The 24,439-nt window shown below is 39.0% G+C and overlaps 3 protein-coding genes across 12 annotated transcripts in view; 1 reads left to right on the top strand and 2 right to left on the bottom strand.

The window, feature by feature from the left end:
• Positions 1–48: 48 nt before the first annotated feature.
• LOC115753954 (protein NPGR2) lies at positions 49–5,852 on the bottom strand. 8 transcript variants are annotated; one of them, XM_048273131.1, is made up of 7 exons: positions 5,090–5,850; positions 4,815–4,943; positions 4,191–4,711; positions 3,050–3,302; positions 1,593–2,809; positions 1,195–1,348; positions 49–625 (listed from the first exon to the last, which is right to left on the bottom strand). In XM_048273131.1, exons 3-7 carry the CDS (start codon positions 4,443–4,445, stop codon positions 309–311), a joined length of 2,196 nt encoding a protein of 731 aa, XP_048129088.1. In that variant the 5' UTR covers positions 4,446–4,711; positions 4,815–4,943; positions 5,090–5,850; the 3' UTR covers positions 49–308. The 8 variants fall into 8 exon arrangements, with proteins under 8 accessions (XP_048129088.1, XP_048129086.1, XP_048129087.1 ...); XM_048273129.1 differs by having other exon boundaries at positions 4,815–4,994; XM_048273130.1 differs by having other exon boundaries at positions 4,815–4,977; positions 5,078–5,850.
• A 6,529-nt stretch (positions 5,853–12,381) lies between these two features.
• On the top strand, positions 12,382–13,417 carry LOC115753957. Its single transcript, XM_030692830.2, has one exon. The coding sequence runs from the start codon at positions 12,812–12,814 to the stop codon at positions 13,220–13,222; it is 411 nt and encodes a 136-aa protein (XP_030548690.2). The 5' UTR covers positions 12,382–12,811; the 3' UTR covers positions 13,223–13,417.
• Positions 13,418–17,702: 4,285 nt separating this feature from the next.
• The window catches only part of LOC115753955 (peroxisomal membrane protein PMP22), a 491,710-nt gene continuing 484,973 nt past the window's right edge, over positions 17,703–24,439 (bottom strand). Inside the window, exons 2-9 of one of the 3 annotated variants that reach the window (XM_048273231.1) lie at positions 20,768–20,859; positions 20,501–20,599; positions 20,264–20,365; positions 19,951–20,026; positions 18,986–19,056; positions 18,803–18,888; positions 17,938–17,961; positions 17,716–17,745 (exon numbers count right to left, since the gene is read on the bottom strand). In XM_048273231.1, coding sequence (XP_048129188.1) covers positions 17,718–17,745; positions 17,938–17,961; positions 18,803–18,888; positions 18,986–19,056; positions 19,951–20,026; positions 20,264–20,365; positions 20,501–20,599; positions 20,768–20,839 — 558 coding nt within the window. In that variant the 5' untranslated portion in view covers positions 20,840–20,859 and the 3' untranslated portion in view covers positions 17,716–17,717. Of the gene's footprint in view, positions 17,962–18,802; positions 18,889–18,985; positions 19,057–19,950; positions 20,027–20,263; positions 20,366–20,500; positions 20,600–20,767; positions 20,860–24,439 lie in introns of all 3 variants that reach the window. The other 2 variants (XM_048273226.1, XM_048273227.1) reach the window with 2 other exon arrangements.

Below are 24,439 nucleotides of genomic sequence, written 5' to 3' on the forward strand. Positions count from 1 at the left end.
AGTCTAATGCGTGCGCTTGTTGACAAGATCCTTAGTAAACATTACTACTGATAAGCATCTCATCTGCAATCTTAACATTTAAACTTTCAAAATGCTGAATCCCAAAATCACAATATCAACCAACAAAAAGCCGTGAACCACCGTCAATTTCAGCTTCAATTTCCTATTCTGCCATATTCCCAAAGCTTTTACTCTATATTGACTTCCACCATCAGCTTTACACTTATCTCAATGATGGGAGTTAGTGTATAAGGAATGAGTAATTTACAACTGATTCTTAACCATTTACACTCACTCTACACAGAGGTTTATCTAAATGGCTCGACCGGAGTAGTCTCCTCCAGAAGAGCAGCAGCCTCGAAGCACTCGGCCACCTCAAGTGCCGACACTCCTGGGTCGGATTTATAGACCAGCCCAAGATTGAACCAAGCCGATGGGTTTGTTCTGTCAAGCCGAAGTGCATCGGTGAGGAGGCTCCGGATAACCGGCAAAGATCCACTTCCAAGCTGTCGAAGGATGCAAGCAGTGGAAATCAAGCTTGGCACGTGATTGGGCTCGACATTTAGTGCTTCCCTAAACGACTTCAGGGCGTCTTGGTGGAGACCTTTTGCTTGGTATAGTAAACCTACCAGAAGCAGATCAATGAAGACTGAGAGGAGCCAGAACACAACATCAATGAAGACTGAGAAGAGCATTCGTCTAGACTTGGCAAAAACAAGCCACTTTTAGGAGATGCCCTGATGATGCCTAGACACTGAAAATTTAAACGTGAAGTCCATGCAAACAACTATTGCAGAATGCAATGGTTATTAAAAATTACAGAAGTACAAATATCAATACATTTTCGAGTCAGAGTATAATTGATGACGGAACAATTGTTAAGTAAATCAGAAAAGAAGAAAAATAATTACTACGAACTTTTTGTCAAGTGAAAATTATTCTCTAACTTATGACCCAAGGACACATTTAGTGAAAGATGTTTCCACTTGCATTCTTGGAATCATCATTTTTAGAACAATTAGCTATATGTGCCAAAAAGCTGAGTTTATAAGCTCAGTTAGTTTGGTGATATAAAGATTTTTCCAGAAAGCAAAAGAAGAATAAACATTTGAAAAGAAAAGAAAAATTGCAAATTAATGCATAAAGCAGAGATGCACTGAGAGAGAGAGAGAGAGAGAGGAGAACTTAGCATACCAGTAGAGTGCCATCTAGAAGCAGAAAAGGGGCTGATAGCTTCCGACTTTGAAAGACAGACCTCAGCATCACGCCACTGTGACAAACTGGTGTACACGTTAGCTAGATCATTCCAAGTATCCAATTCCAAACTCTTGTAACGCTGCCCTCTATCCTGTCAGTTGCAAAACATGAAAAGTAAAAAAATTTAGACATGCTGTTGTCTCTTTATACTATTTTAATCAGTTATAGGGAAGAGATTAACTCTGTGCTGAAAGAGATATTGCAAGTACTAAACAGAGCAAGAAGAGTTATTCCCATCTCGGCACATTTCAGAAGATCTAAATCACCAGGTTATCAATCTCATCCTTAGAAAGGTCTAGGCAAATATATCATGTGTAGGCAGATCAAAACAGTACCTTGCTGTACTTATTTCCAACTCCTGCAGATTTAGTCTGCACTTGAAGAACAGCCAGAAGCTGACTATATGTCTCGATGGCATTATTTAGCTGGTCTTGCGCAACCTGAAGTTTCGCTTTAGTTCTCAGTAATTCTCCTTGATCCCACTTTCCAGTCTGATCCAGAGCAGCATTAATAACAGTCTCGGCATCAACAAACCGTTTTTGAGATGACAAAATTCGAGCCAAGAGAATATATCCGTTTACGCTAGCCCCTGCCTCCAGTTTCAGCAGTTGCTTTGCATAGTAAAGCGCTATGTCCAACTTCCTCTGCTCAGCATTTTCAAGACATAGCTGATGCACAACAAAGGGGTCTCTTTCTTTCATCATTCTCTCAGAAGCTTCAAGAGCAGAAAGAGCTTTTGATTGCTCCAAAGTTCTTTCGCTATCAGAAGATACTAATCTTGACTTAGCAGATAACAAAGTCCCAAGCAAACAATTTGAGATACTGGCCTTCTGGCTGCACCTCCCATGTGATTCCCTAAGTGCTTTGCAAGCGTAACCTATGCCCTCTTCAATACAGACTTCATTTTTTCCACAAATTTTTGAAGCAAGCATCATTTCCAGTATACAATCTGGATGCTCTCTGTTTCTAAACACATTCCTCAGTAAATTCAATGCTACCATGTCCTCCCCTTCCCCATGGTAACAAAGAGACAGGACGCAGTACCTCTCATTTCTTTCGAGAATTCCCGGAATCAACTCTTCAACCTGATGAGCCAGGGCCTTCAATCCACTAGAGACGGATAGGGCAAAAGTAAGGTGATCCATGATAGATGAATCCCATTTGATCATTCCAAGTGCACATTTTCTAAGTAAGATTAGCAACAGAAGAACCGCCTCTTCTATATTGTTTCTTGGCCCAAAAGAACTATCGATCTGTGAACGCAGATTTGGAGGACTTGCCTCCACACCGCTGTAGAGAAGAAAAATTGCAAATTCCTTCTGTATCTTTGCAGCGGTTTCTACCTCAAGGTTCCAGTGATACAGCAGGGCACGGCGATACAACAATATAGCCTCTTGGAAATCTCCAGCAAGTTTCAATAATTCTGGAACTAGTTCAACAACCTTATTGAGAATTTCTTGAATTTTAAAATCGGTCTTGAAGCTTGCAGGCAAGCCATCTGGAAGTGCAGATTCAACAGTGTCTAGAATAATTTTGCATGATTGAGCAGCTTCTGCAAAATAAGTCAATCCCTTGTAAAATTGTCTATAGAATACAAAAAGAAAAAGGCTCAGTGCTGTCTCATGATAATATGCAGAACTAAAAATGAAAAGTTGATTTTCTTTTGGGTCACGAAAAAGATCTAATGAATTTATCCAAGCTCCATAGTGTGATTTTATGGAAAACATCAATGATATAGATGCGGATGTCGGTTTTAAGAAAAGCGAAAAATGTTGTTTAAGAAAGAAATTACCATCAAACCTTCCAAGATGCTCCAAGGATTTTGCTTTAAGAAAAATAGCTTCAAAGAGTAAGGTAACAGCATGCATGGACATGATTGGCGCGGCATCACTTTGCGAGTGACGTCTGTTATAATCGCCTCTTCTAGAAATGGAGACTCTCATTTTGGGAGTAACAGCAGCTATGTCGATTCCTTCAAACACGTGAAGTGCACCTTCTATATTACCTTTCTGATACTCAAGCCTTCCCAATAATGCTCTTGCTTCCTAGAATTTACAAGAACAGTTAACTTCTAACAGATCATGAATGACCACGGGATCAGGCAATATTAAGACCACAAGCCTAAAATAAATCCATTGTCTGACTTGTGGAAGAAATCCTGGTGTTTCATTTGTTTGTGGAAAATTTGTCAAGTGGAAAAATAATTGTGGATCAAAACAGAACTTTAGCTAATGATTCGCTCCTGTGTGAGAGATCCAATGATATAATTACACAAGCAAATTCTTTTAGCAAGTTAAAAGAATCTAGATGAAGCAGGCTTTAAGTCCTGCTATCATGGTCATGGATAACATCAAACCCCCAAATCTCCTTGTATATGCATTGCGCAAATATGTGTTAGAAGCAGTAACAGTATGACAAGGCCCTGCCAAGACAACATCAGATTCTGATCCACTCCAACGGAAAGCATAATACATAGTTCTCTGATGGAACCAAACTTGTTCTGGACATCTACAAGATAATCGGCTTTTCTCAGTCAACCATTCTTAGATACAATCATAGAATTTTCAGCAGTCATCCGTGCAATCCAAATTCCCACAATGCCTTATAGCATTATCCAAGGGTCCTCCGCATTAAAAAAGGCAACTCAGTTCAAGACAGTAAACGGGGCCTATCACCCTGGTACTCTCGCAACAATAAGCGACTTGTCTGTACATATCAGAGATGTTTAAGGGCGCCAACATCACTATCTGGATGAAATACCAAAACAAAGAAGCTACTCAACTAACTGATGAGAAAGAAAGCCCAAAATTCTGCAATTTAGCACAGAAAATGGAATTGCTTAGAGGTTTCGTTGTAGATTTTAGGAGTTAATTTAAAAAAGTTGTTTATCACAAAAACCTAGAAAAAGAAATAATTTAAGAAATGAAACTGACCTCATAGTTTAGATAACCGCTTTCCCGGAGAGATGATTCAGCTTCTTCAATATTGCTCTTATCCACCTTTGGCTCTGCCTCACCAGTTCGAGATGAATACCCACTGGCTGAGTAATCTCGAGTGGCCAACGACTCTGAAGAGTCTATCATTTCATCTACCCGTACCTGCTCTCCGGAAAAGATGCATTTCATCATCTTCTTTAACCTCCCTCGAATGCCGAATCTCCGTTTTTTCATCCAATTCCTAGACGTCATTATGTTTCATCGCACTTGAAGCAACGCTAGAAGAAGCAACGTGACAAAAATAGAGAACATCAACATCTGAACATCATAAGTTTCATTCATATCAATCGTAAGTAAAGGAAGAAGCAAGCTTCAATGTACATCATATCCCGATGCTCATCACACGTCCCACTCACAAAGGTAGGATGACCGACATGGATGATCTGTCAGCGCTTAATACAAGAACCCAACCAAAATAAAACTCAATATCTACTAAGAAGGTGGAAAACCTGCCTGACCTACAACAATTTGAGAATCTGTGGACACATATCTTCCGTGATCATCAAACAAACATACAAGCTGCGAAAATCCAAAGAAAGCTTCATAAAAGGTACCCACTACCGTTAATCTAAACCAGCACTTCACTGATTCCCCTGAAGTTGTCCAATTATTCAACTTCAATCACCAAAAGAGCATGACAAAACGGATAATGAACCAAAACCCAGAAACTCCAGCCACAGCCCACACGAACTATGATAAGCCTTAACCACAATTCAGTAAAGTTCTGTCGAAAGTTGAGAGCTAAAGATTCGAGAATCGACAAAACCCAGCACAGTATCATACAGGGAAGGAGGAATTATGTAAAGATCAAGACAGGCTCTAACCGAAAAAGTCACCTTTTGATAGCAAGAAAGCATTGACTGAGCCCACAAGAAATCAAATCCCCGGCTCATATCCACAATTCATCAGGGAGAAAAACAAAACTCAAAAAGTGAGTTGATTATCCCTCCGTTAAGCCAAGAATCCAAAGCTCTCTCCCCCTCTGTCTCTCTTTCTTCGAGCTCTTCACTTCCCTTCTCTCTCTTCAAATTGTAAGAGTTATTTCGAAAAAAAAAAAAATCTTTATTTTTTGTGTGAATGACTTCTCTGCTACGCTCAAATTGCAGAGAAGTCAAGAGGGTGTGCATTAAAGAACGAAATCCCAACGCTCTAAATTCAGAAGCGTCAAAAGATTGTGTGAACGCAGAGACTTCTTCAGACTTCACCCAATGAACAAACTTTTTCACCCCACTATTGAAAAATTGATCCAAGTAACAATTTTTACAAGAGAAAAGTCATGATTAGAAATAAGTGCGGATCGGAATGGAACGTCTGGGGCCCAAATTGAATTCCGACTCGCCCCCCACTTCGGTCAATCGCCGGCACCCACAAAAATCAAGTGCCTCTCTCTCTCTCTCTCTCTCTCTCTCTCCACGCCTCCTCTGGGCATTTGATTATGCCATCGGCGAAATTCGAAGTAGCATCAATCTGAGTGGGTTGATCATGAGGCTTCAGGAGGCTAACTGGAATTGATAAGGGGGGAAATTTAGACTCTGCATTGATCGAGATTTCGAAAGAGCGCCATCGTTCTCTCCTCTTGCCCTTTGATCCTTGAATTTCCAAAGGTAAAATTGCCGTGATATCCATCTAACTTTTACCTGTTTGTTAACAATTTTGTTCTTTTCTGATTCTGTTTTCGAAACACTTTATAAATAGAAGAATGAGTATGATGATAACTACACAAATTTCTATTCTCGAAATTAAAAAAAAAAGACATAAATACGTTTGGTACGACTATGAACATTTCTATCCCCTTTTTTTTATTTAAATATAAAAATGTCAGTGGAGGCGATGGAAATCCGCGAGCTGCAGAAACGATTGGTGATCGGGGACGACTAGTAGCGGAGTGATGGGCTCATGATGGCAACGGATCTATGGCCTATTGATTGTAAAGACCAACATTAAGTTACACTGAATTTTTTTTTTTTCACGTGATATTGTTTCTTTTTTTTTTTGTTTTCAGACGTTACCAAACGGATTTATGTTCTTTTTATGTTTCGGATAATAAAAGAATAGAAAAACAGAAAATCAGAGACGTTACCAAAGAGGCCGTAAATGACTATTAACACAAATTATCATGAAAATAAAAAAAGTGTCCATGTTAATTAACATAATAATTTATTCCATAATCTTCTGATATTTTTCGTTCTTTTTTATACAGACTCCATGGCCTTTCCTCTACGTATGATGTGTTCAAGCTGATTCTCATGAGGATTTTTTGTAATGGGTTTGAACCTTGTTAATAATATTTGTTAATTAGTGCATTCTAATTACACATTATAATCACAAAGAGCTTGCAACTTTAACCAAAGAGTTCTCCAAAAAAAAGAAGACTTGAACTACATAATTGTATACTACTAAGAGTTATTCCCAATTGAATTTTAGAGAAATACCGTAAGTAAATATACTTTAGTATAAAATTAGAATTTCGATCATTAAGTTTATATAAGAATACTCTAATTTTAGACGATTCGCCTACAAATCCAACAAAGGCAACGAGCATATAAACTTCTTTTTGTTTGAACATTAAAAAAGAAGAAACAACAGTTTAGGAAAAATTGATGTAAACAAATTATATTGATTAATTTATATTAAAACTACATTTTTCTTCTTTCGTCGATCTTACTATTAATGAAGTTTAATGAGGCTTCAGTAACTGCTATTTTGGACAAATTAAGCTTTGGGGCGTGTCTAAAACCATTTTTTTAGGTCAAAATCAATTTGAGGGGCGTGAATAGCATGAGTCCAAAAAAAAAATTTTGATTTGCAAACTTACTTTAAATAGTTTTTCTAACAAATTTCATTAAAAAAAAATGAAACCATGTATTTTGGAATTTTTTTGAGGGAAAAGGATCTCATGAAGTAAATTGATACTTTGTCAAGCTTTGGACATATCCATAGACTTTCAGAAACATATTTGAAATCCTTAACCTATGCAACAAATTAAAATTCTCATTACATGTATCTGAATAAGGCAATATGAAATTTTTACAGCATTTCAACATTGATTTTTCTAAAACAAACTTTTTTGTCTAGAAATAGGTTTGGAACAAAAACAAAAATTAGAAATTTTCTACTTTTTTTATTTCCGTAATAGAAATATAAATAAGAATTCTTATCATCGCTCACTTTCTCTTTCTTGCATCCCTCTCTCTCACGTCCCCGTCATCCGTCGCCAACCGTCATCCGCCGGTATGCCGATCATTGGTCCGTCGCTCACCGTCCGAGGTCCGGCGGTCGATAACGATAAAAATTTTATGATGTTATCAAATGGATTTATGTTTCGGGAACAAAAATTTTGTGTAATTGTCAAACACTTTTATCTGCTCAAAAACTTGTCCAGTGAATATTTCCGACCCGAAATAGCTCTCGATGAACAGAATGGTTAGTATTCGCGCCCTAAATGTACTTTTGTTAAAAATTAAAGTCAAGGTCAAATTTAAAACTATGAATTAAGTTCTTGTCTTTCTTTCATCTTGACATGCATTTATTGCGAGGCAAAATGTACGATTTTCGTAATCCGATTTCCCGCTAAGTATAGTCACGCTCACTCTTCTTGATAAATTCTATTCTATTCTATTCTATTCTATTGTGCATATAAAACCATTTCACAAGGCTAAAGTGCCCTTACATCTGAACATACAAAAAAAAAAAAAAAATTGCTCATCCTCATTAATTAAAATCTGATATTTTCGGGCAGTTACCTAACAATGTCCTATTTTCATGAGCGCGTATCATTATTTTTGAAATTCATATTCGTATTCTCTGTATAAAAAAAAAGGGAAAAAAAAAAGGCAAAATATCATCCAAAGCAATCTGGAATCAGGCAAGCGCAAAAGACATCAAAACAGGAGAATGCTGTGCTGAAAAAGAGTCCTTTGTCTACTATGCGCAAAGGCCCCAACAGCCTCCTCCTTCGTAATCACGAAACAACATTTTTTGTCATTGATTTGGTCACCTTTGATGTGCTAAATGCTGCTGGCATGTCGGTCCACCTACCCTTCCTTTGGCCAGTTGGTCCCCCTGCTATCAATTGCACTGCACTAGCTATAATTTCTTCTTCCTTTTTTCAGAAGGCCTTCAATTGATTGCTCGGAATTTATTTCGCGAAAAAAAATGAATGATACAAGCGATCATCGTGAAGAAAACGCATTCCAAAATTATTCGTTTTTTTCACGAAACAAGCGAAGGTTCGGTAAAATGCGTCGAAGTCGGGGAAACAGATTTTGCTTCGTTTACTTTCGTAAAATCAAAGGAGAAAAGCGTCATTTGAGTGCTTTCTATATGTTCTCTTAATAGCCTCGTAAAGAAAACTGTTCTGGTTTTTCTTCTATTGATCTGACCGACGAAAGCGTTTCCAAAGGGGGAAAAGAATATATGGAGGCAAAAGCTGTCCTTTCTGAGCAGTACCTGGTATTAATGCATGTCCCGTAGGTTTCGCCAACTTAGTGTCTCTTAGTCTTCGTCAAGCAGGTACATTGAAATTGAATGCCACTTTGCTGGAATCCTTTCAGAAACTGTTGCGTCTGTCACAAACAACAAGAATTACGTTTGTCAGAATTTGGCACGAGAACACAGGCGAAATAGAGAGTGAATGCGAAAAAAAAAAAAAAAAAAAAGAAATCGATACATAAAGTTCATCTCGGCCCACATTTTGCACGGTGGATATATCCCGCGACATCACTGAGGCGATGTAACCGGTCGATCCCCATTTTCCCCGCGCGCTATAAATTTCGTCACACTCGACGCCGTGTGATGCAGGCAATCGCTCCATCGGTTGGCCGATTACACCGCACATGACCGCCGCGTGAGAATATCCAATCACATAAAATGCCTTCTCGTTTCGGAATCCGGAGCAATTTGATGCGTGGAGTAATCGGGCAAGACTGGGGCTCACGCATGAGCTCCTTTCTTCTTAAGCGCGCCGCCTTAAGGCGAGGGCTTCTGAAACCCAATTGGTCATAAGAGAGCAACTCTAAGACAAAAGAAGAAGCCGGTTTCGTTTGTTTGTGCTCTCATAAAATTGGCTGCAAATGCAATTTTTGCTAAAGTTGGTTGGCACTTGGCACTTGGCACTTGAACTGCTTCTTGCCCAACAATGTGGACAACTCGACCCACGTAACACAAAAATTGAAACTTTCCCATATCCTTTCTTTTTCCCGTAGAAGGATGCTAGAACTCATTACTTAAGCAACGATTACCCCTCTTTAAATCACACTTGAACATAATCGAACGAACTCATCCGATTCAGCACGGCAGTTCAAGCATCACTCGAGAAGCTCCGAGCGCAGATCGGGGGATCGGATTGACCCACCCCTAAGAACCTGCAGCAATTTATCTCCGCCGAACGTGCCGAAAGTTGGAATCCTTGTAGTTGGACAAGTTGGAACTCACTGAGCCATACTCGGGCATGCGGGAAAGCTCCTTGACAAGGCTATTTCGCCGACTCTTGGAACGTTTTGCTTGCCCATCAAGAGAGGAGAGAGAGAGAGAAGAGGATTGGGTAGCTAAGGCCCATAAACAAACCAAACTTCCATCGATTTGGGCAGCCCAGCCCATTCCGCTCAAGCCCTTTGAAATTTGCTGAGGTTTCGGCTCCCTGGCTCGCTCGATTTGGATCTCTCCCCCTCACCTAATTTGGCATTTTATACCAAAATTGCAAAAGCGTAGGGGGCGTGGTTGTCTAAAAAAAACTCACAATTACTCACCGTAACACATTTATCCCGAAAATTTTTCCGCGACATCAAAAAACCGAAAACTTGCACCCATGTAACACGATTACTCTGTCAAAATTCCGTTAACCAAAGCTACTGAAAATCTCGCGTGGCTGTCTACATGGATGATGGAAAGGAAATAGTGCAACGTCGAGCTCACGTGGCAAAAATATGTGGACTCGTTATATGTTTTTCTTTTTCTTGTTATCCTTTCCTTTTCTTTTTCTTTTTTAACTTCCTCGTTCGTTCGATTCCTTGGATTGACGTTGGTGAGGATGGCGGCTGTGGCGACGGGTGGTAAATATGAAGGAGAAATGAAAACCAAAAAATCTTGATGGGGAGTAATCGTGTGGCATGGGTCCAAGTTTGGGACTTTTAGTGTTATTACAAAAAAAAAAAAAAAAGGTTTCAGATACATATGTCGTACGGATACAAGTTTGTGGATTTTTTGTGTCACAGAAAAAAGTTTTGTGCAAATGTTTCACAAGAGTACAAGTTTAGGGTAAATTTGTCACACTAATACAGATTTAAGGTTTTTGGTTTTGCCACAAAAAAAAAAAATCAGAATAAATGTTTCACAGTGGATAAGAGGAGAGGTTTTTTTGTGTCTTTTACTCTCTTTTTTAACCCAAGTCAGAAATTTTGAATAAACACCCAAGATATGGACTTTTTTTTTTAACCCATCATGGATTTCAACCAAAAAAAAAAAAATCCACCATGGAAGCTCTGAAAAAAGTAAATTTCATAATTAATTAAACGACCCAAGTTTTAAAACCTCGGCATAGATAATATTAATTATGCTATGCTGAAATGTTCGCACGCACGCGCACACATATATATATATAAATAAATAAATATAAAGCTGGATGGTGGGTGATGGCGATATGAGCTAGCCCAGGACAAGTGACAACTAGCGGCAGCCAAGCTGTAACCAAAACCAAAGCGACCAAACTAACATAGTTAGAAGTCAAACAAATTATAGAAATCATCCGAATTTGTTCGGTCAAACACATAATAAGCATCGCAAAAGAAATAAATAATTTCAAATTTTAGATCTCCTAAAGATAATTTCCCACGTAAGTAGAGGGTTGATGAAATTGCTAAATTATTCTCCAGACATACTAAACAATAGATATATAGCTTGACGAAGATGACCCATACTAATGATGCCGGTCTTGATAAAACATTGTGCATGTTTATCAATGGCTAGTTTTTTGTTTTTTGTTTTTTTGTGCCCTAAGCTGTGTCTTAAATTAAGATATTTATTAGCAGGTTCATTCATTGGTGATGTCATAATTCCTTGCGATTAAACAGTGCACTTTAGTCATCCGAGCTCGAATTAATAGTCTCTGTTCGTTTTGCGAAAATCGAATTATTTGAAAAATGCTTTTTTCTAAAAATGATCTCGTATGTCGCTCATAGAAATGAATGAACAGAAAACATTTTCATTATTGACGATAATTTATGTGAAAACATCTTTCGTTGACCGATTATTTTAAGCAATGCGAATAAATTATCTCTAAAAATTAAGCGTTCAATTTTCGCTCCATTCAAACACGGAATTTTGCATTTTGCCCCCCTGCGCCTCCCTGAAAATTGCTGCCCTAATTCCAAATCTTGACTAAGTGGTCCACGCCGTAAGGTCAAGTGGGCCCGGACCCCCACATCGAACGGCCCAGATTATTCCGTCCACCTTTAAAATTTAAAAAAAAAAGCATTAATGCCGTCGCACGCAGCACGACCTGTCGTTTTACGGCCGGGATCCGTCATATTCAATGGTTGAAATACAATTTTCAGCTCCCACATAAATAGCATTTGCCTTTTTCTTTTTCGGCATGACTCTGAACCCCTCCTTTTTTTTTTTTTTTTTTTTTGCCTTTTTTACTTTTCTGGTAAAATATCATTCATCCAAGACTAGTCGAACCAATTGAACTCCGTTTACTCTTACGGAATTCGTATCAATGGATTTGGATAAAACGTCGGTAAGTTTCGGGAGGTCGTCCTTGAAAAGGGTTCGACGTCCGATACCACCAGGAAAATAAAAGGTAGTCAGAGATGGCCAACATGAAATTTTATGTTGATTTCTAATAATTTTTTTTTAACAAATTTCTTGATAAGTCGTTTCTCTTTGCTTCTCACTTGGTTGACTCACCTTTGACTTTTTAGAGCCTTTGCACAAACTCCGTATCTGACCAAAACGGAGAGAAACAAGAAAGAATCCATTCGTCTTTCACATTAACCGTAGCGATCTCTGATAATTAGTAACTACCGTAAATCTCCCAGGTCCAAAATGGCAGTTTCGTAATTCCGAACCGATACGGGTCCCTTTTAAGTAATTGCAATCCCCCATCCTATATAAACCGCCCTGGACTTTCCGCTTCGTTCTCCTCCTCCCCCGTCCTCTCACTCTCTCTGCTCCCTTTCTCATCCCCTCTCTCTCTCTCCGCCCTCGTACGCCGCACCACCGCCTCGCCTCCGCCGCACCTCCGATCGTAGATCCGCCACCATCTTCCTCCACCTGCAAATCTGCAACTTCTCAGATCCTATTTTCGTTTCTCTGACCTTTGCTTCTCTCTCTTTCTCTTCCCTGTCCCCATCTTATCTCGATATTTTTTTCGTTTTTTTTAAATTCCATCTCTCTCTCTCTCTGTGAGCATTTGGGTAAATTCGACGTCGTTTTCGACATTTGGCACGTATTCGCTCAGCTCATTAAAACCGATCTGGCGTTTTTGCCCTGAATGTCCACGAACGAATTGACGTAACTGCCCTTCCATCGGAACACGTGGCTCCTTTCCATGCGGTGAGATGAGCTACCACGCCCGCACGATCCTGACACCTGGCGCGTCAAGGAAACGCAAGGAAAGGGAGTCGTTTTACGCCAGCGCCGCGGCTCAGGCTACTACTATCTTGACCGCAACGAAGCCGATTGCCAGGCCGGCTCAGGCCCAGGCCCAGGCCGAGGCTAAGGTGGGCCCAGCAGAGCCGACCATGTCCGACAACCGGCTCCTGGCGGGTTACATGGCTCACGAGTTCCTGACGAGGGGGACGCTGCTCGGGGCGAGGCCCGAGGCGGCTCGGGACGAGACGCCGAAGCACCCGGAGGGGAAGCCGAGCGGGAGCTACGGCGAAGTGGCGAGCATCCTGAAGTCCGACGGGGTCCACGTCCCGGGGGTTTTGAACCCCACGCAGTTGGCTCGGTGGATCCACCAGGTGTGACGTGGTGGCCTGCTATTGGCCTGGCGAAGCGGCTGCAGAGAAGCGTGAGAAGCACCTGATCTGGAGCGCAGGTGTCAACGAGTCTGCAACCCTCGCCACCGCGACAACGCATGGGCGTGTATAATCGAGAGAGACGATTCCGTTTTGGATGTAATTAGATCAATCAAATGAATCGTGACATGCAATTTTTCTTTTCCGTCTGTCCTATTTTTGGCAATGTTGTGCACCTAACTACATTACGTGGTTCGCTAAGATGCTTAGGCCACTGAAGAACGCTACCTACGGCACCAAACAAATAGCCGTAACACGGATCTAGACTTGTCGAAATAAATCATAAGCACGTTTTCTAAATCCATATATGATGGATTGCGTTGTTGTATAAGTTAGTTATATTATTGGATGAATTTGAACATAATATAATTGTTGGATGGATTATAAATAAATCTTAAATTGTTTATGAACGGATTTACAATTTACTTGGACCCCAACACACAAATATGATTCTTCTTCTCATTGTCTCCCGCTCTCACTCGATCTCACACTCGCTCGCTCCGCACTCTATTCGATGTATTAACTTTATGAAAATGTTTTGAGAATTTGAGTTGAGTAGGGTATAGACCAGATCAAGTACGAGTCACTAGATTTTACATTGCAATAAATAGATCATAAATGGGTTACAAGTCTATTTCACTCGGACCTTTTATGACCTGACCCATCCATTTGATGGTCTACACGGACTTGTAAAGGCAACAAAACAATCCGGCGCAACACCGATCTTGGCCTTTAGAAAATTGGTTTTCGGGGTCGAATGGGGTTAAGGCCCCATTAGTTTTCGTTCGATGAATGATAACATTTGCTTCGGTCGACTCACGTCGCCGAACATGACTCGACCAATCTCGACCGGCGATAATCACGAAAATTATGTTCCAAGCATAGTATTGTTGGTGAAAAGTGAGAAACATTTGAAGACATCGATTCTTTGAAGAATATAGTCACCGACGGGGAAGAGCAATTACGTCCTCTTATTTTATCTACTTAATTGATTTATTAAACTGCCGTGATACATTGGACATGGTCCATTTCAATTGGTGGGCTCCTTCGAAACACTTTACTAAAATCTGTTACATCAATCGATGGATAGGCAAAAGAAATTTCCGAAGAATCACCATCTGTAAAATCATGTGAATTATACATAAAATTAGGGTCATCAAATAGATGAATCGGATTGAAAAATATTCCTACCCAAATCGTCGCATTTAATCCGTATTGATTCATTTATATGCAACATAAATGCAACGATCCATACTCAATCTAAATAGGGATGAGCATGGAGTGGGTGGGTAGGTTCCGGACCTAAATCCTAAAACCACCCATGTTTAACAGGTCTTCAAATTTTGAAACCTAAAACCTACTCTGTTTGTCCTGAAACCTATTTTGGAATCTATCCTTTTTTTTTTGTCCGGTTCCGGGGTCTACTCCAGAATGTATTTTTCTTTTTCTTTTCTTTTTCTTTTTCTTAGCAAAATAATATGAGTAGCAATGAAATGATTCAAAGTAAAATATGAATGATAAAACTCACTATCCACCAAAAGGATTAATCCCTAATATGAGCAATAGAAATTACAATCTAGGGTTTTTTTTTTAACGGTTGCTAAAAACGGCTTCCAAAACTAGTCCGGTTCCTAGGTACTTGGAATTGAGAACCGGCCCAGTTCCAAAATTTAGAATCGATTTCCAGACCGATTTGAATGGGAACAGGTTCCCGAACCCGCTTTTCGGATGGTCCGATCCGGGTTCTGGGTAAATCCGGTCCGGTTGCACACCCCTAGACCCGACTCATACTCAACACATATCTTGCCCGACTCTCACTACTAAATATATATATTCAAAAATGCAAAATAAAAAAAAAAACAAAAAATTCATAAACTTATTGCAATTTTGCTAATTCGGTTCTAAATTTTTTTTTTTTGTCAATTCAATCCTAAAATTTTTGCAGATATGCCAATTCAATCAATTTGGTTGGTTGGCAATGGCGTGAACTATTTTTAATTATATTTCTAATTTTTTAATTTTCTTTTTAATTTTTCTTTCTTTCTTCTTTCTTCTTCCAGCCAGCTGCTGAGCTAGGCAACTGACAAGCACATGAATTTGATACAGTGAAGCTCGTATCATTCGTCCAGATTTGGCCACAAAAGGATCAGTAGACAACCAAAATGTAAACAGCATGACCGACCATCGTTCATCACACCATGATAAAATCTTATCCAACAACGGGTCCACACGGATCCGTTAAGACGACGAAACGATCCGGCGTAACGCCGATCTCGGCCTTCATAAATTTGGAAATTCGGCTTCCAAGGCCGAAACCGGTTAAGGGCTCACTAGTTTCGTACGATGAATGATAACATTTGCTTCGGTTGACTTGAATCGCCTCACATGATCCGACATTGTACGACGAATCTCGGCCGTCGATGATCACGGAATCCTGTTCCTAGCATAGTCGTTGGTTATGTGATAATCATTTGAAAACATCAAAGGGAAAAGGAATCCTGTTCCGGTTCTTATCTTTTAAATTGATTTATTAAACTGTCATGATGAATTGGACGTGGTCATTTCAATTCGCGGGCTCCTCCGAACACTCTTCTGAAATCTGTTATATCACTTAGCGCGGGTGCGATACAGCGATGCATACAAAATTGGGAACGTCAAATATGTGAACTGGATTTAAAAAATCTCGACCCAAATCAATCTATTTTAATCAATCTTGATTCATTTATATGCAATACAAATTTAATGACTTATACCCGATTCAACCCGTACTCAATTCATACCATACTCCGGCCCACATTACTAAAACACATAGATATCCAAAAATACGAACTTTCATGCTATGTGTGCAGTGTAAAAAGATAAAATCCTCAGTAGTTTTACTAGGTTCATTTTCTACTTGTTCGCGACTTTTTCTTTATTGCAAAGTTTTTGAGTTTCATAATGAAGTATCCGACATCTCTTAAAATCAATAAGTCGATGAATATATTAGCAAGTAAAATTATATACTATTTTTCACGATTTTATAAATCTTGAAAGAACATAATTCTTTTACTAATTTTCAATTGCGAAAAGAAGCTTGTGATTAACTGCCGCGTCAAAGAGTGCACTTCGTGGTGGTACGTGGGCGGAGCTGTAGTGAGAGGCTTTCCCTTCGTGAAATCTCGATTTTGGAGGAAAGTATCAAAAAAGTTCTTAATCTACTTTAATTGTACCAATTTTATTTTAAATATTTTTTTAATCAAATCCTAAAATTTCAATTGTGTCAATTTAAACCTAAATATTTTTGCATTTTGCTAATTGAGTTGGCCAAAAATTGCTAAAGTGAACGCCAATCTTCTTACGTGACATAATCAATACCGACGTGGACATTTTTTAATAGTAGTTTTATAGTATTTTAAAAAAAAATTTCTTAATAACATTTGTTTTTCTTTTTTTCTTTAATTTTATTTATTTCGCAAGTCACATGGGAGGTGGCCCTCAACCAGATCTGGTCCCTCACAGGCCAAAATGAATGGAAGAAAAAAGAAAGAACAAATAATAAAAAGATAATAATAATCACTTACAACATTTGTAAAAATTGTCCATGTCGCTATAGGACGATACCCTATGTCTATATTAGCAATTTATGGCCAAAATCGATCGTAATGAGTCAATTGAAAAATTGTAAAAATGTTTAGGACTAAATTGACATAATTGAAATGTTTCAAATTGAATTTATACAATTGCAATATGTTTAGGATTTTTATGGTACTTTTACTAGTAAAAATAAGGTAGGATTTTGGGAAGAAAGATAGTGATTATGTAGATAAGGCACCGGTCAATCCTAGGACACTAGCGAGTCCGCCTTTAAAAGCCCTAAAAATCCCTTAATTTAATTGCATGTCATTTAGAATAGTCATGTAGTTAATTAAATTAATTTCCTATGTATTAGCTTAGGATAGCTCGCATTTAATTCATGTCATTGCATTAGAAATTCATGCATTACATTTAGGTTAGCCTTTTTTATTTAAAAAGTGAAAATGAACGGCTTAAATTAAAATCAATCCAACTGCCTGATTAAATATTTTCAAGAAAGGAAATGTTACCCAAAATCCCCGAGTTCATAATCTTTGGTTTGTAAAAATAATATAATTTTTCCACTATTTTACTTAAATGTCTGATTAACCTACTATAAATTGATTAGGGGCAACTCCGAGTTAGATAATTCACATTTACTGAGAATAACGATTTGATATGGACTTAAAAGAGTCCGAACTAGGTAATTGAATAATAAACATAGTAGGTCATTAGCCTAGATTTTGGTACGAAAATTTAGATCGCAACATGTGAAAAAGGGCACTCAACAAGTAGTATGAGAATGTTTGCAAACCAGCAAACCAGCAAGTATAGCAATGGGGAGAGAGAGAGGAGAGAGAGAGAGGGAGAGAGATCAGTCATCCCACCCTTAAGCCATCTTGATGGCAACTGATCTTTAACTTGAGATTGAGAAAGTTAGCCGCGAGACAGGAAAACAAGCGAATTAGAGCACGACAGCAATTCGAATAATCTGTAGGTCTTCTATGGTTCTTATATGCCCATATCACATGTATTTTAGAACAACAACCTTGGAAACATCTCACAGATCAGTCATCCTACCCTAAGCCTTCTTGATGGTAACTGATCTTGCCTTGAGATTAAGAAAGATTCCCCTGAGATGGGAAAACAAGTGAATTAGAACACAACAGCAATTCATAGGCGTTCGGCGGTCTTATATGCCCATGTCACATGTAGCTTAGAACATAAGACATGGAAACTTTTCATAAGAACATATACAATTTTTATCGGCCCTAAAGCTTATCCGTAATCATCTAACGGAAAGCAGCATGCAGGGGCTCATGACTGTAAGACCATGCCTTAGTGGCCACTCCTTTGACTTGATACATTCTCGACATGCATTGACATCTAGCCAATTTTCTGCTTTAGCTTTCATCGATGAGTTGCAGCAGTAAAATCTAGCTTGCATAAGAAGTCATGGTTGTGTCGACTCTAAGAATACTGACCATCTAACATATTGATTGTATTCTTTGAGAGATGCAGACATGTAAAAGAACAGCTTCAAAATCCACATACTTCTATTTATAAGAGCAACATTAAGGAGGTGGTAAGTAACAAATAAATTGTGTTGAACTGGAAGGAACTATCTAAATTCATTCATAGCAGACTGTCTAGAGCAAATGTTCCAACCAAGCAGAAATGATGGTGATGCTTATTTTAGTCATCGGTTGTATTTTCGTGATAGGCAATTGAAACCTTATAACCAATCCTTGACTAATCAACCCATTGATTCAGTGCCCCTGGATATGAGTAGACTGTATTTCTGCATATGCTATAGGATAATCAGGATTCCAAGACAAGTTAAAGCAATGCCAAATAAGAGATATCTTCTTAAACCACCTCGTGCCTTGGAGGTAACAGAGGACCAAGCACCATAAGCAGGCAACGGCACTTGCTCAAGAAAAACAGAAAGCCGAAGTAAAAAGACGAACTTACCAGCATGAGGCAACAAAGCTGTGGAATAAAACGCGAAACTGCAGAGGCATGTATTGGTAATTCACCCACCCCGCTATGGGCCAAAACTGTGTTATATTACCATAAAAACTAGTGAGTGACAAAAATCATTCTAATGACATTACTTCCAGTTTGTATAGTAACAGAGAGTCAACACTGTTTTACCTTCCATGCAGTTAGTTGCACCGAAGGATAGTCCTGTCGGACTTTGTTCTTGACTAAACTCCACGATCTTCCTGCTTTCACAAAGCATATGCTTAACAAAATTTCTGGTATGCGGTACAGAGTATTCAATTACGGAAACTGTGTAATGGAAGGGCAAAGTGGAAGCTGAATTTCGGGCAATTTTGATATCATTTTTCATGCTAATTGTTTCCAGAGATTCATTACTAAAGAGCAACAGACAACTTGTAACAAGGGAGAACTTACACAAAGAGAAACTGACATGCCAAATGAAGAACTGCTACTCAGTAAAGTCCAAAAAAGACAAACTAACGAAATCTACAATGTTGACCACGAGAATTCAGATTCTCAATCTCATGGTGATAGTTCCACCAGTTGCAAAATCCACCCTAAAAGCAGATTAATCCTTACATAAATCATTCAAAGCAGATTAGCTGAGTTAGCACGCACAGATAAATTGGAGAATATTTATCCTCTGGTCCCAGAAAATCACCACATGCATTAAAAACGAACAAGGTCCTAATCCCGGAGGCGACATAGTAAGATCAGAGCATTCTCAATGGAGCTGATCTATATATGCTCCATTTTCTAATTTTTTTATGTAGCTACAAAAACTGCTTGAATGTACTTAGAACGAAGTGTCAACCTTTATTGCTTATCAACAATAAAATTGAAGGAAACAAACACAGAGAAAGAACTTGGAAGAAACTCTCAAGTCCAAGGAGACTGGATGCCTGCATATGACAGTATACTCATGGATGGTGGTGGATCACTAATCAGTAGGCACAGATACCTTTTTCAACGGAATGCAGCTTTAAAATAGCCAAAACCATAAAACATGGATGGTAGGGTCATGCTAAATTATGAAGGAACGATACTTGGAGCGACTAGGGATGCATCAACAACATCAAAGCTAAAGATGAAATATCTGATATACGAGCATATACCTTCAACCACCAAGCCATAGTACATCATGAAGAACATGTTATTCCATGGAGAAGTTGTTAATTGCTCCAACAACACCTATTGCAAATCAATCCCATCCATCAGACATCAGTAGAAAAGTTTCACAGTCTATGTATCGCACAAGCAAATAAACTGGCATGCTAGACCAACATTTTTGGCTCGTTTCACGACAGGTTAAGTTCTTCGGAAATAACTCCGGTTTTCTTAAGATCGATATCCGAAAACAGACGTCAGGCTCAAAGTCAAAGTTAATAGCAAGTCCTTTGAAATGAATGGTAGGCCCAAGTTCCTTACTTTCATGGCGACGGTTCTGTTGCCTTTTTTCCCCTTGAAGACGATGTCCATCAATTTATGGAGGAAGTGTCCAAATGGCCCACCATAGGCAAACCCATAAAGCTGCCAAAACCATTCGGTAACCAACATATGAATTCGATATACTGAAGCTCGTATCCGTCGTCAAGATTTGGCTACAAAAAGGATCAATTGACAACCCAAAAAATAAACTGCGCGACCGACGATCGCTCGTCATACCACGATCAGAAGCAATCTTCTGAGCTGAAGTTTCTTGATCCCGGAAATCTTCTGCGCAATCGTATCGCTACAACCAGCTAAAACTCCAGCAGTGATCGCCTACAACACACCCAAGCAACAAATATCTCAAGAACGGCGCGTTGACCAAGAACCCGACAACCCAAGATCACAAGCCACGAAAGATGCGATTTTGACTCGATGGGCGCGACAGAGATGGGAAAACAGATCACGGGCAAAGAACCAGGAGGCGCGAAAGAAAGAGAGAACCTTGGTCCGGAGAGGGTGGGCTTGGAGCTGTATGAGGTAGTTCCTCCATGCTTCTTGGACTATGTCCGACATGTCGCGATCAAGTCGAGCAAACACAACACGCGCACACGCAGCAGCCTCTCTCTCTCTCTCTCTCTCTCTCTCTCTATATCCCTGTTCTCTTTGGTTTGACGAGAACGAGAGAGAAGCAGAGGACTTAAATGGAGGTGACTAAACAATAGAGGGGGAGGGGGGGGGGGGGGGAGGGTTAGGTACGAGAGGCTGCATCTGCTGAACAGTGAACTGGTCAGACCGAAAGATGCAGACGCAGACGAAGACGAAGACCCACCAAAAGCGCACTATTGGCTCCTCCTCTTCATTTTGCCAAATCTCATAATAATTGATCCCTCCCTCTGAAAGAGAGAGGGGTTTGTCAGGGAGAAGAGAGGACGCAGAAGTTTCTACCCTAGAGAGAGAAAGCGAGTGACCCATGACGACACGTGTCCTTCCCTTAATATTTTCTCCCCTCTTCGTGCCGGGAAGATGCAGAAAATATAATTTTTTGTCGCTGATTAGACTTTAGAGGGAATACCATCCTCTCCAGACTCATTTCAGATTGGGTTGGCAATAATTTTGCAACCGATTTTCTATGAAATTTCGCTGGAAAATAAATGATTTTAAAAATACTTTTTAAAAAAATAATTACTTGCATCGCCCGGTTAAAATAAACGAAAAAAATAAAAAATAAACATAAATTATCAGGAAAAATTTTCAAAAAAGTCTTAAATCTTTTTCCTTTTTTGCCAATTTATCATAAATCTTTTAATCGTAAGCAATTTTTACATTTTATGATTCTAATAATATTCTAACGCCACCTTCAGAAAATTCCGCCAGCCATTCAAATATTAAACTCGATACAGCCATTTATGGGGCCCACTTTCTCCGCTAATGGAAATGAAAGTAGTTGAATGAGAATGGTCCCCTCCATTTCTTTTTCCATACTCGTGTCTCGTGACTTGGAATAAGAGTAGATGAAAATTTTTTTAAAAAAAAAAATTGAGAATGACGGTATTTTATTTTCTAGGTTTCGTTAATACGACGGAAGAGGCGGGAGTGAATTAATAGGAATGGATACGACTCGATATAAAACGAATATTTATGACGTGACGACGGCTAAATCAAGAATTATGGACCGATATCTCTCTCTCTCTCCCTCTCTCCCTCTTTCTATTTCATTTTCTTTAAAATATTTTGGTAAGCCTTTATTAATTGTTTCGTTTGCTATGGAAGAATGTTTACTAAGATTTTATTAAGTTTTTGTGCACGATTAAGATGTATTCTTTGCCTTCACGAGTACCCTTTTGTGGTGGGCCGGTTCAAACGAATTAGCAATCCGTTGTTTGCACCAGGTAAATAAATTTGTGTGAATTCTAAACTTTTTTTATAATCTTAACTATGTAAACAAGTTGATATAGGGGAAATTCCAAAACCAATTGTCATGACAACAATATGAATGATAGCGATTTCGGCGAGCGAAAGTTTTTGAGTTTAGTCTTTTGAAATGCTAATCAATGCGGGGCACATGTCGTAAAAAGAATTTAATATACAATTGTCAAGTTGCAACCATGTGGCACACATGGTAATATCGACAAATAATGTTGTGTCATGTGTAGTAGTGGGTCTAGTGCTGATTATTCTTTTAAGGAGCTCACCTCGCAAATTTAGACTGATTCAAACCTTCTTAACGTTTGACCCAAAGGAAAGGGATAAGTGCAATAAAAAGTCCTAGAATTTATAACAAAAGTATAATCGAGTCCTAAAATTTTCGAAAAATGTAATCAATCCTTAAAACTTATTGAATTTGTTCAATCAAGTCCTTTACTGACGAAAAATACTAGCGTGTCTTATTTTATTATTATTGTAAAGTAAGTGGTAGTGATGTAGCACCTATCAAGTGCCACATCAAAACTTTTTTTAAGCAAATATACAAATTGAATTAGATTTAAAAAAAGCTAAAAAAAAAAAAAAATGAAGAAAAAAAGACTCAGATAGACGGCTTGGTCTTGCCCTTGCTAGTGGCCATTGCAATAGCTACCAGGAAGAGCCAGCGGAGGTTACTTGGGCCTTCTTGAAGCTCGGCTACCACCGTCGGCCCAAGGCGAGGCCTAACTGGCCCTTGGCAAGGGCCTATTGGCCTTGTCCCAAATCTAAATGAGGGTCACCGGCCTTTACCTGGAGCCGACGGGAGCTTTTAAGGCCTCACCCGGGTCACTCGCCCTTGGCAGGGGTCGTGCCTACCCTTAAATCTAGGTCACTAGGCCCTCGTCGGGTGGTAGCCAAGCCTCACTCGGGGCCGGTGACGCCGGACTTCAAGAAGGCCCAGGCAACCTCCGCTAGCCCATCCGAGTGGCTGTGACGACAATCACCTACAAGGGCTTGGTTAAGACGTTTGTGTGAGTCTTCTTTTTGCTTGAGTTTCTTTCTTTTTAACTTTTAACTTTTGTATTTTTTTTAATCTAAGTAAGTTTGTATCTTTTTATTTTTGAGTATTTGACTTAAGTGGCACTTGGTGGGCGTCACACTACGCCATGTGTCTTAAAATAGTAATGAAATAAGATCCGTCCGCATTTTCAATTAGCCTAGTTAGATGAAATTAACATAAGAATTTGATTGAGTCAATTTGACAAATTTTAGAAATTGATTGTACATTTCAAAAACTTTAAAACTCAATTGCACATTGGTAACAAATTTTAGAATTTTTATTGCACTTTTCAAAAAAAAAAAAAAAAAAGCTTTGTTAATGTGCTTTATGATGACTATGTTGAATATACATGGGTTGGGTTTTTAACTAACATTCTGGGAGGTTTCCTCTGGTTAGATGGGAAATAAAGATAAGAGTAAAGAAGACGGTTCGAAAGGCAAGTGCAATCAATTCGGGTCGATTGTGAGTTGACTCAAAGTCCTCCTCTGCAATTTCTGTGTACTTGTCCCAAGATCACCATGCAATATCCACGTGAAAAGACTACCAACCGGCCCATCTTCTTCCTCCATTTTGTTTAAATTCTGCGATAAATAATCGTGCGGACGGCCAAATCAGAAGTCTCGAAATAGGTTGGTTCTTCTTCGTTCGTTACTCAGTAAGGATGTCGATTGCTCCCTTCATCGGTACTTATCATGTTCGAATGCATCTAGCCTTTATCGTCCTACATTAAAAAAAAATGCGTAACCACGTTAAAAATTTTAAAGATATATGAAGAGAAAATCTCTCTAGAACCCCGCCTCCCATCCCAATATGCTTGACGTGTCTTTCCTACTCCTACATAAATCATATAAAAAAAATACTCAAACTTAAACCTTAGTCGAAGAACGATGTATAGGTTTTCCATCCTGTTATAATTTTGGGGAATTTCCTAAGTGTGCAAGGGACATAGATCCTATGAGAGAGTCTTGAGGTTTTGGGGCATGTTTGGCAACAATTTCGATTCTTTGATTATATTCCCTAAAACAAACAAAAAGATGATAAACCTGTTTGGTAACGTAAATAATTTTGATCCTAGAATTTTCTGGTTATATTCTCATAACACTTCTGGAGCATAAATAAGAATGAAAAAAAAAGTTAATTCTTTGTTCCATAATTACTTTTGAGAAATAAGACATTCCGTTTGTTGCTGTTTGTCGAAAACCGCGGCTGGT

This window comes from Rhodamnia argentea, chromosome 1, assembly GCF_020921035.1.
Source record: "Rhodamnia argentea isolate NSW1041297 chromosome 1, ASM2092103v1, whole genome shotgun sequence".
Taxonomy (NCBI): Eukaryota; Viridiplantae; Streptophyta; class Magnoliopsida; order Myrtales; family Myrtaceae; genus Rhodamnia; species Rhodamnia argentea.

Coding starts and splice junctions, on each gene's coding strand:
- LOC115753957 (XM_030692830.2), top strand. CDS start 12,812: ATGAGCTACCACGCCCGCACGATCCTGACACCTGGCGCGTCAAGGAAA.
- LOC115753954 (XM_030692822.2), bottom strand. CDS start 4,445: ATGACGTCTAGGAATTGGATGAAAAAACGGAGATTCGGCATTCGAGGG. Junction 3,303..4,190: donor GCGGTTATCTAAACTATGAG/GTCAGTTTCATT, acceptor TGTAAATTCTAG/GAAGCAAGAGCATTATTGGG. Junction 1,349..1,592: donor TTGGAAATAAGTACAGCAAG/GTACTGTTTTGA, acceptor TGCAACTGACAG/GATAGAGGGCAGCGTTACAA.